General features: G+C 44.8%; 1 protein-coding gene across 1 annotated transcript in view; it reads left to right on the top strand.

Moving 5' to 3' along the window:
- The first annotated feature begins 3688 nt into the window (after nt 1–3688).
- acap3a (ArfGAP with coiled-coil, ankyrin repeat and PH domains 3a) overlaps nt 3689–14561 on the top strand; it is a 369480-nt gene continuing 358607 nt past the window's right edge. The window contains exon 1 of the mRNA XM_072478219.1: nt 3689–3952. Coding sequence (XP_072334320.1) covers nt 3864–3952 — 89 coding nt within the window. The 5' untranslated portion in view covers nt 3689–3863. The remainder of the gene's footprint in view (nt 3953–14561) is intronic.

The raw sequence follows: 14561 nt of genomic DNA, 5'->3' as shown, positions 1-14561 counted from the left end.
TCAAGGTATATCAACCCCTGTAGCAGACTCTACATTGTCCTTTGGAATATTGCACATGCCGTGGACACATCAAAAGGCAGGCGTCTGTACTGGAATAGTTATATTTTATCAGTTCAGGCAGTTCCCCCTTCCCGCACTTGAAAAATCTCAGCCCAATTCAACTTAATTTCTTTAAGCCAATCACAGCTGTGAAGGCTTGGTCCCTCACCTGTCACTATTATCACTGGGAGTTGGGTAGACTGTTGTCCATGGCTTACAGGTACCATTGTGGTGCCTTTTTTATTTTTATTGTTTCTCCTGTATAAGTCTTTAACTTGGCAGAAGTGCTCTTAAAGTTCAATAGTGGGATACCCCTCAGGTACTGAAATACAAGCTCGCTGATCACAGTGGCTGATGCCCTTGTATCCACTTCCATCTTAAGAGGCTTCCCGTTTACCTGGAGTGTTACAGTAATAGGGTCTATCTTGCATATTTTTAGATTAAACAGAGAGTGAATACCAGAATCACCGGTGCCATGCTCTTCCGCATTGTATACTTGTAACATCTTGTTTGATCAATTACTCGCCGGTCTTTACTTAGCTCTGCACCGCTTTATCAAATGTCCTCCTTTGTGACAATAAAAACACTCAGCCTCCTTAAAGCAACATGATTCAGGAGGGTGGTCACCTCCAAATTGGTAACATTCCACTTTAAGCAATACTGACTGATTGCCTATTCTGTACCTTTTTGTTTTGTTAGTGACTGAAATTGTTTCCCACTTTGCGGCTGCTTCAGCTGTTTTGGCGCCATGCTGGCTGCAGGTTCCTGCCCTAACTGGTGAAGGGTGCCATTTTGTGCATTCTTTATCAGTGCTCTCCATGGCCAGTGTTATCTCTGTTGCTCGTTTAAAATTCATGTCGACCTCTGCAAGCAATCTACATTGACTAGCATCATTGTTCACACCACTGACTAACCTATCCCATAACATATCGTTTAAGGTAGCTCCAAAATCGCAATAGTCCAATAATTGCTTCAGTTTAATAATAATAATCGCTTATTGTCACAAGTAGGCTTCAATGAAGTTACTGTGTAAAGCCCCTAGTCGCCACATTCTGGCGCCTGTTCGGGGAGGCCGGTATGGGAATTGAACCCGCACTGCTGGCATTGTTCTGCATTACAAGCCAGCTGTTTAGCCCACTGTGCTAAACCAGCCCGTGCATTAACAATGTAAGTCGTGATCGATTCACTTGGGGCTCTCACCCTCGATTTAGGCGTATGACTGATGGCTGAGGTTGCAATTGGGCATTCACTAAATCCATGAGCTCACTAAATGATTTGGAGTAAGATGCACTTGGGGCTGTAAGACTGTGAATAAGGTTATGAGTTCCACAAACACTTTGCATTTCACCAACTCCTCTAAATCATTTGTTTGGAAATCTTCTTCTTCGGCGATCACTCACTAACAAGTATGATTGTCCAACCATGAAACGCCGTGTTATTGGTCACATGTTCTGTGGGTTCGTGTGTGGCTGGTGAGTCCAATCCTTGGGCCGCATTTTTGACTGCACACTTGGCAGATGGTGGGATCAGTCCTTGAGCCCTAGATCGCCTGTATTCCTTTCTCAGGTTCCTTTTCCAGGCTTCCTCTCTCCGATGGGTGTCCTCAAAAAATTGTGTCCCTTCAAACAGGAGGGTCCTCTCAGTAGATATCTTCTGATCAAGGGTCTCCCAGGCATTAATGTCTATGTTGCATTTCTTGAGGTAAGCCTTTATGGTGTGTCTTTGCAGCTCTTCCTTTGTCTTCCTCCTGTTCAGAAGCCTTACTTGAGCTGGACGAAGAATATTTGCTTTAGCAGCCAGGACTGTGACATTCAAAGTACATAGCCGGCCCAGCGGAGTTAGTTTTGGATGATCATGGCCTTGATGCTGCTGCTCTTGGCTCCTTCAAGGACCCTGATGTTAGTACGTCTGTCCTTCCAACTGATACGGAGAATCCATCTCAGACAGCGTTGATTGTACTTCTCCAGGGCCTCGAGGTGGCATCTGTACTTAGTCCAAGTTCCTGAGCCGTATAGAAGATTTGGGCGGACGATTACCTGGTGCAAAGGATTTTGGTGTCAGCACGAATGTATTGATCATCAAAGACTTGTCCTTAGTCGTCCGAAGGAGGCACTCGCAGATTGGACATGATGTTGGATCTCAGCATTGATGTCAGCCTTAGATGAGAGGTGGTTCCCTAGGTAGGGGAAATGTTCCACGCTTGGTAGAGTTTCTCCTTTGATCTTGATGGGGGAGAGACCGGATCTTGCTGTGGGATGGATTGGTAAGGACTCGAGTCTTCTTGAGGTTCAGATCAATTCTTCAATATTCTTCTGCGAAGGTGTCAAGCATGGCTTGGAGATTCTCTTCTGAGAGAGTGGAGATGGCAATCTCATCCGCATACTGAAGTTCCACAAGCGATGTCAATGTCGTTTTCTTCTTGGATTTCAACCAATTGAAATGTAGATGATGTCCACTCCACTTGACAGGTGAAGGATGGTGGCAATGAATATGGAGGAAAGGGTGGGGGCGAGAACATTTCCCTGCTTGACCCCAGTCTTGACCTCAAAGGTTTATGTCTTATTTTTGTCGGTGATGACTGTTGCCAATATCTTGTCATGGAGGAGACGGAGGATTCTGATGAATTTCCCTGGATAGCCGGTCTTTGACAGGGTCTTCCATAACATTTCCCGATTGATGAAGTCAAAAACCTTGATCAGATCGATGAAGGCCATGTAGAGTGATTGATGTTGTTCCGGGCATTTCTCCTGAAGTTGCTGAGCAGCGAAAATCTTTCCCACTGTTCCACGCATAACAGCTTGGAAATAATACCTAAGGCGCTTGATCCATTTTGTCCAGTCCTCCGTGGAGGAGTCAAATGGGTCTATTCACCCAAAGAGAGGCATTCTGGTGAATACATTTTTTTTCAGACTTCGATTAAAACAGGATACTCACAAATGTAGGGCCAAAAACAGTCAGGATAATTTATCCTCGTCGCCAGATGTAACGATGCACTTTCACAGACTTCATTAGTGAATACAAAAAGCATTTATTAATAACAACTGTACAGCAGTTGCATGGGCTGTAGTCAGATCCCTAAATGTCTCTCCTGGGAGTCTTTCTCACCAAGGGCTGATTCCACATTCTTGAGTCCCAATTGGTTACCCGGGTCAGGTGACCCCTACTCAGCTGTGTTGCCCTTAAAGGTTGTGTCACCACAGAGGGGTAAGGGAATGTGAGGGGGTGGTGGTCGGGGGCAGAGACTACTCCCGGGGCTGTCAGTGTCTCCGCTGATTCAGACAGAGTGGAAATGGAGGAGAGTTTAACAATAAAGCAGCCGTGCTTTGAAACGAAAATGTCATTCTTAGTGCGGGGCGGTTCTGTACACTAACACCAGGCAGACTGGCTAGACTGAGATCTGTGTACATCTCCTATCATTGATCATTCCTATTACTTCATCGGGCTATTTGCCCCTCTTTGGAGACCCCCACCCGGGTCTCTTTCACCTTGATCTGCTGAAAGTCCAATCGATTCTAGCTCAGAACACAGACAACTTGATTCCAGCCGCCCCGCGCCTTTATCAAAGATGGCCGCCCCCCGGACCGTCACAGTGCCTCCTGGCCGCAGGGCGTTCCCTCCCAGTCTGACTGGCAGCTCCCGGAGGCGTGGGTTCGGCTCGGCGATCCTCTGTATCCTGGCGGAGAGGCAGAGGGAGCAAGAGAATGGCCCCGAGAGCCTGGCATTCGATGCACACCATTCCTACCATTTTGGACTAAACCAAGCCCGGTCGCAGGCAGATCCCGCGCGTTTGCTTTTGCTCCGATCACAGGCGATGAGCAGACTAAATGAAGGGTGAATGCCAAGCGAGAGAGAAAGACAGCACCAAGATGACAGTGGATTTTGAAGAGTGTGTGAAAGACTCCCCTCGGTTCAGGTAAGGGGCGTGCAAGCGTTGGACATGCTTAATGTCTCTGGCTGGATTGATTGATTCTGAGAGCAAAGGTGCTATTTGCAATAGATCACCATGCGATTTAGTAAATGTATATAATGTCCAAGTTAAAAAGTGAAAATCTGGCAAACCCAGTATTAGGGATATCCATAAACGTACTGTGTGGATACAAGGCTTAAAATGCGAGGCAGGACTAGGTCCATCACACTCAAAGAGGCAGCTGAGCTTAAATAGCGTCTGCCGCCTTTTAATATTTCAGCCATCTGATTCTGTGCTCTTTTCTCAAACGGTGCAACCTTTTGATCAAAAGGTGTTCTGCCGAAGACACAAATTGCCCGGTGACAATAGTTTCCCGGGGGGTGGATGGGGTTAAGTGGTCATTGTCCATGGTGTGGCGGGGCCAGAGTGTTGACCTGAGGTGTGATTCCAAACAGGACGGGCTGCCCAGGAAGACATCAGGAGATTTGCATTTGTCCATTTTCAATCAATCGCCCTTTTCAAATGGGGCAAGGCGAACGAGCAGTTTCTTGCGGCCGGCCGCCCTGTTAATGTTCTGCAATTTCAGCAGTCGTTAATCTGTCCGAAATGTTGGATAATAGCGATCCGCCATGCAGCGTTTCCTCTTTTGTTAAGACGATGAGGATGCGCGGGGTTGCTGGTGTCGAACACCTCAATAATAATAATGACAGAGGTTGGGGATGGGAGGGGGGTGGGTAGGGATATCGCAATAAATACAATGAAGTAATGAGCCTCCCGGCTTTGGACTTGTGACATTTCTGCTGTCAGTTTCAGCCGGTGTAGTAACTGTACAGGAGGGGCAGAGGCGCCGTTCCTCATTAAAATCTCAGCCTCACATCATTCCCAGTCGTTTCCGAGTGCAGCCCATTGAATTCAATTGTTGTGGGCCAGATTTCTGCTCATTTGTCAATGTGTGATTTTTTTAAAACTCTGACTGATATTGGGGGAGAGGGGTGAGAGACAGCCCTTAATTCTGTGCCTGTAGAAAAGGCAGGCTGAGGATAAAGGCATATATAGGTGGGATAATGGACATCTCTGCTGCGATTGGGAGGGGGGAGCGTCGTGTTCTGTGCTTTATTGTGTTAAAATCATTGAAGTGCTTTCTTCGGTTTTAGCCTTGTTTCTTCATCGTTGCAGTTCCTCGATTGCAACACGTTTTGTTGTAATACCATCATTGTATGTACGATGCAGTGGGAACAGAGCAGCGAGCCTTATTAAGAGCTGTGTGGACTGTCCCTGGGGGTTAAGCTAGAGAGTAGTGATAGTAATTGAGTTTACCACCGATATATATGCTGGTTCTGTGCGCTACTCGATATGCACACTGGTTCTGTGAACTATCAGCTTCTGTAGGGTAGAATCCTAACTCCCCAAAACCTGTCCATCATCTGGAAGCCACAAGTCAAATACATTTCGCCTGGATGGGTGCGACTTCACCGATCCTCAATAACTCAACACAATACAGGGCAATGCAAATCAAAGCAAATTACTGCAGTTGCTGGAATCTGAAACAGAAAATTCTGGACAGTCTCAGCAGGTCTGACCGCATCTGTGGAGAGAGAAGGGAGTTAACATAGAACATACAGTGCAGAAGGAGGCCATTCGGCCCATGGAGTCTGCACCGACGAACTTAAGCCCTAACTTCCACCCTATCACCGTAACCCAATAACCCCTCCTAACCTTTTTGGTCACTAAGGGCAATTTATCATGGACAATCCACCTATGTTTCGAGTCTGGATGACTCTTTGTCAAAGCTGGACAAAGCAGCCCTGCTTGATCAACACCCCATCCACCACCATCAACACTCACTCACTCACAACACCAGCACACAGTGGCAGCAGTGTGTACCATTTACAAGATGCAGCAACCCACCAAACAGCACCCTCCAAACCCCGTGTACCTTGGACGAGGGCGGCAGACACAGAATGGATTTCAATCAAAGATAACGGAGCCGCCACGTTAGATTTTCTTCCGAGTGGCATTTATTGTGCAGCTGGTCAAATTATTGATCCATGGGTCAGTTTGAGAGCCAGGCTGTTTTGTAGACTTCACTGCTTGTTCGGTGATTGCTAGGAATCAAGGCGGAGGCTACAAGATTGTTTCGAACAGGCCACTCGCTGACAGTCCTGTAAAGGTCTCAATACTGAGGAGTCTACTCCTGATTGATTTCCAGAATAATCCTCATGTGGTAACAAGGGAAAAGTCTCAATACAAATATAGGAAAGTGCCACACAAAGGACCGTAATTTCCACGTTCTGCATTGCTGTCACAGCATTGAAATAGGAGTCCAGTTAAAGATAAAAGGTGTTGAAGGAAACCTAGTGCTATCCATCCTCTCCTAGCCATTATCTAAATACCAGCCTGAGCGACATACACAAAGGGTGCACATGCCCAATGACAGCAGGCAATGCTGCTGGTCTCATCCAACAGCCCATCCCCTGGATGGATCAAAACTTCAGCAAAAGTGAAACAAACCTCCTTGTCTCTCATCTGCATGTAATTCCACTCACATTACTGGTTCCTCACCTGGACTCCGCCTCAGACTGCACATTCCCAGCATTCTCTTGGCCCCTGAGTGAGTTTTGCCACACATATCTGGCCCATTGCCAAAAGTGCATTCTTTCACCTTGGGAACACTCCACATTTATACATCTATCCCACCTCTATGCTACTGGTGCCCTCGCCCATGGCTTCATCACTGTATGGGTCAATATTTCAAATGCTCTCTTTGCTTCTATTCTTCAAAAACCTCCTGGAATCCTATCTCTACAAAGTCACATGTTGCCACCATCATCTGAATTCATGTCCAGTTCCATTAGCTCCTATTCCCCCTGTAAAGTATTGAAATGTTACATCTACATGCATTTCCAGTTGCCCTTTTCCATCTTCAAATCCCATGTCCACATTGATAATGGAAACTTGTCAGGCTGTAATTAAACCCACATTCTATTTACATACTGCAGCATCACCACATATAGATGTGGTTGCAGTGCTGCAAGTTTACATAGACTCTTCCCATTCCAGGGGACATAGGAATTTATCATGGAAAGTTTAAAAAACAGAGCAGGGCTATGACTTTTTTAGATGAAGGCGGAATGATGACTGGATGTCCTGGTCCAAATATTCCCCACCCTTTAACCACTGCTGTATCTGAAGATTACTTGATACAACACAGGCATAGCCGGATTGGGCATGATAAAATTGCCCATTAGTGTCCAGGGATGTGCAGGATAGATGGGGTTATGGGGATAGGGTGGGGAAGGATAGGTAGGGTGCTGTTTCAGAGGGTCGGTGCAGGCTCGTTGGGCTGAATGGCCACTTTCTGCACTGTAAGGATTCAATGGTTCTATTTTATGGTTCTATGGATTGCCTTTTTCTGTGGTGGACAAGTTTATCGTTGTCCATGTGAAATGCCACAGGGATCGACTGATATAAATGACTTGGAAATCAAACAATGCAAGTGATGCTAAATTATTGGATATGTGAGCAGGAGATTAAGGAGGATGCAGAGAGATCAGCAAAGAGGTCGGACAGATGCCAGATGCAGCTCAGTGTAGAGAAATATAAGTAGTACATTTTAAGAAAAAAGTGAGGCGAATAATGAGGTCAAACCTTTTTTTTTCTTTTTTTTAAATTTAGAGTACCCAATTATTATTTTTGTCCAATTAAGGGGCAATTTAGCGTGGCCAATCCGCCTAACCTGCACATCTTTGGGTTGTGGGGATGAAACCCACGCAGACACAGGGAGAATGTGCAAACCCCACACGGACAGTGACCCAGGGCCGGGATTCAAACCCGGGTCCTCAGTGCCGCAGTCCAGTGCTAACCACTGCGTCATATGCTGCCCCATGAGGTCAAACCTAACTGTAAGCTTCTTAAGAGCGAAGAAACAGAGAGATCCAGGAATACATAATTCCTTAAAATTGGAAGTTCAATAAAAATAAATCACATGCGGGGGGTGGGGCGGGGGGGGGGGGGGGGGTGGGGGGTGGGGCGGGGGGGGTGGGGGGTGGGGCGGGGGGGGTGGGGGGTGGGGCGGGGGGCGGTGGCGTAGTGGTATTGTCACTGTGCTAGTAATCCACAGACCCAGGGTAATGTTCCGGGATCTTGGGTTTGAATCTCACCATCGCAGATTAGAGGAATTTGAATTCAACAAAATTCTGGAATCAAATTTCTATTGATGACCATTGTCGGTCAAGAAACACCCCATTTGGTTCAATAATGTCCTTTTAGGGATGGAAATCTGCCATCCTTGTCGGGCCTGGCCTACATGTGACTCCAAACCCACAGCAATGTTGGTCGACTCTTAACTGCCCCTCTGAAATGGCCCAGCAAGCCACTCAGTTGTGTCAAACTGTGCTGCAAAGTCAATAGCAGTTCAAGAGGGCAACTCACCACAATCTTCTCAAGGGCAATTGGGGATGGCCAATAAATACAGTGATGCCCACGACTTGCATGAATGATAGATTTGAACTTGAGCAAGAATTGGAATATTGAATTTAGTTCAGGAAGGTTATGAGAACCATAGAAATGATGAAGAAAAGAGGGTTGAAGAGCTACCAAATTGAGAGGGTTTAGTCATGAAGAAACTTCAAGTCCAATATATGGCTCTTTTTTGAAATTCAAAACCGTCTCTCTCCACAGATACTGCCAGAACTGCTGAGTTTCCCCAGCAGTTTTCTGTTTTTATTTCAGATTTCCAGCATCCACAGTCTTTTGTTGATCCTGTAAAAAATACAAACCCTGGATCCCCCCTGTCTGCATTTGGAGTGTTGTACTATTTCAAGACTTGATGCTGATTTTGTGGAACTTGCCACCGCAAGGAGTAGTTGAGGCACATAGCGCAGTTGAGTTTAAGGGGAAGCTAGCTGAATGCATGAGGGAGAAAGGAATCGAAGCCAATGTTAATAGAGTTGGATAAAGTAAGGTGGGAGGGAGCTTGAGTGGAGCATCAACACAGGCTAGATGGGCTGAATGACCTGTTTCTGCACTGTGCTGCCCAAGTAACTTTGTATTTTTAGAATCGTAGACTTTGCTTGGGGTGATGTGTACAATCACTTGCAGCTTTTATATTGCTGGAAATCCCTGAGGGTTACAAGGAATGGATTTTGATGGAATACCGTCAGTTGTCAACCCCTTCCCCATTGTATTTCATTTCCTGAAGGATATGGAGACTTGCTGCCTCAGATGGGCCCCTCTACATATCTCGGGTCAGGGAACTTCCCTCCACTTTGTGGAAGCCCATCCTCCCAAAGAATAACAAGAAGAAAACAGAAGGACACAAACAACTGTCATGGATATTAAACAAATAAAGATGTTCACAAAATTCAGAACATTCCTACATTTAGGAATTGAACATTTTGTCATGTGATACCATGTCACAAAATAAGCCTGATGCGTTTGTCATGAGTTTTCCGTCTTCAGACAAGTTATCCAGGATAACTGTTGATAGAGAAGCATGAAAGGATGCCTTATGTATGTGTGTATGGTGTGTTTGTGTAGTGTGTGTTACTTTAAAAAAACATTTAGAGTACCCAATTATATTTTTCTAATTAAGGGGCGATTTAGCGTGGCCATTCCATCTTTCTTGCACATCTTTGGGTTGTGGGGCTGAAACTCACGCAGACACGAGGAGAATGTGCAAACTTCACACAGACAGTGACCCGGGGCTGGGATCGAACCTGGGTCCTCAGCGCCGTAGGCAGCAGTGTGAACCACTGTGCCAATGTGCCACCCCGTGTAGTGTGTGTTACGTGTGTGTTATTAGTGTGTGAGATGTGTGTGTTATGTATGTGTGTGTGTTGAGTTACATGTGTCATTAATGTATATGTTGTGTGTGTGGTGTATCTTATTGTGTGTGGGGTGTCTGTTATGTGTATAGTGTGTTACTTGTGTGTTGTGTTACATGTGTGTGTTGTGTTTCATGCGGGTGTGTTGTATGCCTTGTGTGTTATTGTGTGTGGGATTTGTGTAAAGTGTGTGTGTGTTGATATGTGTGTTTGTTGTGTTACATGTGTTATTAGTGTGTGTGCAGCATGTTATTAGTGTGTGTGTGTGTGATCACGCCCCTCTATTTGAGACTGATAACATTAATAAGAGCTCAACTATGTCTGCGTGAGTTTCCTCCGGATGCTCCGGTTTCTTCCCACAGTCCAAAGATGTGCAGATTAGGTAAATTGGCCATGCTAAATTGCCCCTTAAGTGTCCAAAAGTTTAGGTGGTGTCACTGGATTACGGGGCTAGGGTGTGGGCGTGGGCTTAAGTAGGGTGCTCTTTCCAAGGCCATGCAGACTCGATGGGCCGAATGGCCTCCTTCTGCACTGTAGGGATTCTATGATTCTATAAGGAATTATTCAAATACCAGAAGTTAAAATTTTAATTTGTCTGTGATTTATCTTCAAAGCAAAACGTGAGCTCTCATCTTGATTAAATAGAAAATGTTAGAATTTATAGATTTTTCAATGCTTTCTTGTACTTCAATATTTGACATTGATTTGTACATTTCCATAACAGAGGCACATCAGCCAAACAGATCCAAAATTGCTGCCATTAAGATGTGGGTAGCTGAGCTACAGTGAAGGAACCAATTTGGTAACCAGTCTTAAAAGAGAGTTTATGTAAAATTACACTTAGGTTAATTTGGGTAAAGTGTTACATCTATCCTTCTCCCATCTATCCTAATTGTAAACACAACAAGGCTAATGTAGATGCAGTGTTAATCGAGTACCATTGTCTGCTCTAGTCTTCTCTAAGATAACTTGATCATTTACAAAATGCTTTTTAAAATTGAAGTTAAGAATAATCCTGTGGTGGCAGTCCGGTGGCGCAGTGGTTAGCACTGCTGTCTCACGGTGACGAGGTCCCAGGTTCAATCCCGGTTCTGGGTCACTGTCCATGTGGTGTTTCCACATTCTCCCCGTGTTTGCGTGGGCTTCGCCCCCATAACCCAAAGATGTGCAGTGTAGGTGGATTGGCCTCGCTAAATTGCCCATTAATTGGATAAAATTAATTGCTAAATTTTAAAAAAGAAAAAAAAAGAATAATCCTGTGGCAAAACTTGCATTGACCTCGAATATTTTGAGAGGAATCTGATGGATACAATTCTTGGAACTTTTCGTTCTGACAAGGTGCGACCAACACCCTTTAATATAACATCTATCACCCAAAACTGCAATTAGCAAATTGGTGTCTTTGTAAATGGATGTTGTACGGTCTATTGAGAAAATGTTCCCTGGGGATGGTTACTATAATTCTGCAGTAACTGTATGTGATGTCACTAGGTTTATTGGTATTAATACACCGTGGATGCTTTAATGTGCCAATGTGTTTCTCTGCAATATTCTCAATTCAGCACCTCAAATTCTTCCCACCACCAGATCTTCAGTTTTACATAGAACATAGAACATACAGTGCAGAAGGAGGCCATTCGGCCCATCGTGTCTCCACCGACCCGCTTAAGCCCTCACTCCCACCCTACCCCTGTAACCCAAAGCCACTTTTGTGTTCATATAACTCTAGCTCAAACAAAATTTAAGTTTAGAAGGATGTATAAGTATATTTTCCTTTTAAAAAGAAAGAGTAGAATTTATATACCCCCTTTCACAACCCTAGGATGTCCCCAAATGCTTTACTTTTGAAACTGTAGGAAGGATGTGATTGCATTAGAAAGGGCGCAAAGGAGATTCACCAGGATGTTGCCTGAGAGGGAGGATTTCAGCTATGAAGAGAGACTGGTTCGGCTAGGGCTGTTTTCCTTAGAACAGAGAAGGTTGAGGGGGACCTGATTGAGGTGTACAAAAATGTGAGGGACATAGATGGATTAGATAGATATAAACCTTTTCCTTTAGTAGAAGGGTCAATAACCGAGGGGGCATAGATTTAAAGTAAGGTGCAGGAGATTTAGAGGGGATTTGAGGAAAAACATTTTCACCCAGAGGGTGGCGGGAATCTGGAACTCACTGCCGGAAAGGGTGGTAGATGCGGGAACCCTCACAACTTTTAAGAAGCGTTTAGATGAGCACTCAAAACGTCACAGCATACAAGGCTACGCACCGAGTGCTGGTAAATGGGATTAGAATGGATAGGTGCTTAATGGGCCCCCCTCCCCGGCACCCACTCAAACCCATGGCCACACAGACCTATTCCCAATTATCTTTGGTTTACAAAATGAAGAGTAGACAGTGAATTCTCGGTACTTACTGGGGTTAAGTGCTAGGAATCAAACGTGATTGCCAGTATGTTTTCCAAGCAATCTTTTGTTTTTCCATACCTTTCCTGCCATTTACACGGTTTGAAGCGGAGCAAACACAAACTGGAAAATAATCCAGACTTGCTGTGTGATTAGATCTATCTCCATGACATCCAAACCTGTTTCAGTGACACATCTAAGCTATTATTCCCTATGGGTGCTTCGATCGTCCACATCTATTCAAATTTTAAGACTTTTAAGCCTTAAGAACGAGCACTGTGTGCCGTTTGAAGCATTTGTGCTGCCTTTAGCAGTCAAAGGGAATTCAATTATGGATCAGAGCTGCTTTGTTTGAGCAGGCTTCCTCCTGATAGTTGCCAATGTGTAATTATTCTCTGGGGATGGAACAAAATTAATGCACAGGATCTGCAAGTTACTCACAGAGCACCCAGAGCCACAGCGAAATTGAGGTGGGGGGTGGGGGATTGCGTGATTTCAGCACCAGGGATAAGGGGAGGCCTGTGATAAGAAGGATTACAGGCCTTGAATGAGACCACACAACTTCAATATTGTTTGAAAAGCAGAATTAGGTAAGTAATCAGCAGATTGCTGGTCTCCCCATCAGCAACACCATTTGCGACACATTCAGATCTTTGACACTGAAACAAGGCACATCTTCTCCTAGCCTCACTGCCTTCACTGCAATGATGGGATGCAATCCAAATGTCACAGCTCATTTACTATCCTTGGAATTTTAATGCCCTAATGTTAATCAGGAAGAGACCATGGTTGGCACTGTATTTTTACCAGCCTGACTTCAGCATAGGGTATATTCCAGGGTCTAAGTTCTGCCCATGGAGGAAATTCAAAATGATTGTATTTATTCCATTGCTTGCTTTCAAATGGAGTCTCATGTTCCTTGAATTTTTGAGGATCAATAATTGTGTATATCTATTGGCCTGAAGTTCTGCTCCATTGCGTTAATTGAGCACAATATAATAATCAGCTTTCTTTGTCGTGACTATTGAAGTATAGAACTAGTCTGGAAGCAATAACGAAGGAAACCAGAAGGATTTTTATCTGCTTAAAAATAACTTTCCCTGCAAGATCTAATGATTAATACTGCCATACAATACCACGGGTCCAATTTTCTTACACTAAGAGCAAACAGGAAAAAATTGCTCACGTCTAATTATTGAAAGATTGTCAAAAACATGTGCCATGACAATATCTCCAAAGAACTCAGTTGCAAAACATATTTGTGCTTTCAAAGATCTATCAAAGACTTAGTACGGATCAGGAGATGTACAGCTCTGAAATGGCTCCCAAAGCTCTAACCCCTTTGGCTGAATATTACCATATTCTAATTCACCTTTCAGCTCAATCGCACACTGCCAGTAACCAGATTTCTGTCTTGCAGATGACCATCTGTGTTTGTCAGTGTTTTCACAGGCAGTGGAGAGATTTCTGGATTTGCTGCTCAGTCTCTTTGCATTGAAGTGCGGAGATGAATGGCACTAGGTTGCCCTTTGAGGAGCTGCTTAATGTGTAAAGTGTGTTCTCGTGTCTAATTGTTAAAGACCTGAGGCCATTTTGCATTGACATAGTGATCTCTGGAATTAACCGTGGGTGATGACCACCCAATGAGGTGGCTTGCAGCAAAGATCACAACTGAGGGTGCATCAAAGCTAACACGGTGATACAAAGCTCCTCCCCCTCGTCGCAATTAAACAGCCTTGAATGAACATTAGGGGGAGAGCAGCAGTGGGTCTAACTGTAAATATCTCTTTGTGGTCTGATACTCAGGACCTAGGGGCGGGATTCTCTGGTCCGCCAACCACATCTCCTGGCGAGGGCTCTCCCGCTGGCTGCGGGATTCTTCGTTCCTGCAGCCAGCCAATGGGGTTTCCCATTGTGGCCACCACATGCCGTCGGGAAACGTAGGATCGCACCGATGGAGAATTCAGCTGCTGACAATGGTAATCTCACAATCACCTATTTCAAATGAACGGATTACCATCCATACCTCATTGCCTGCAAAGCATGTTGGGACATCACACAGCAGTGAAAGTGATATATAAATGCAAAGTTACGGTTGGAAAACTCTCGGCTTCAGAGTCCAGTTTTGCATCGGCCAGCACCTGTAGCGGAAAAAATCTGGAAGAAGAATCTAATGAAATAGAAGACATCGTTTGACGAGGACACAGGAAGGTGTCATATTTTTCAACAGGAACAGGAAAAGGGTTTCACACAATAATTAGATCCGAAGCAATCCCAGACACCAGTCTGAACTTTACTTAAGCTTGAATGGTTCCTTTTTTTGTTTCCTGTGACTTGCAGTAAGCACCATCGACAATTCAGAACGTTAATGTTGATCAGCGACAGGGCTGT

The sequence above is a fragment of the Scyliorhinus torazame genome, chromosome 16 (genome assembly GCF_047496885.1).
Source record: "Scyliorhinus torazame isolate Kashiwa2021f chromosome 16, sScyTor2.1, whole genome shotgun sequence".
NCBI lineage: Eukaryota > Metazoa > Chordata > Chondrichthyes > Carcharhiniformes > Scyliorhinidae > Scyliorhinus > Scyliorhinus torazame.
This window is presented reverse-complemented; position numbering and strand designations above follow the sequence as displayed.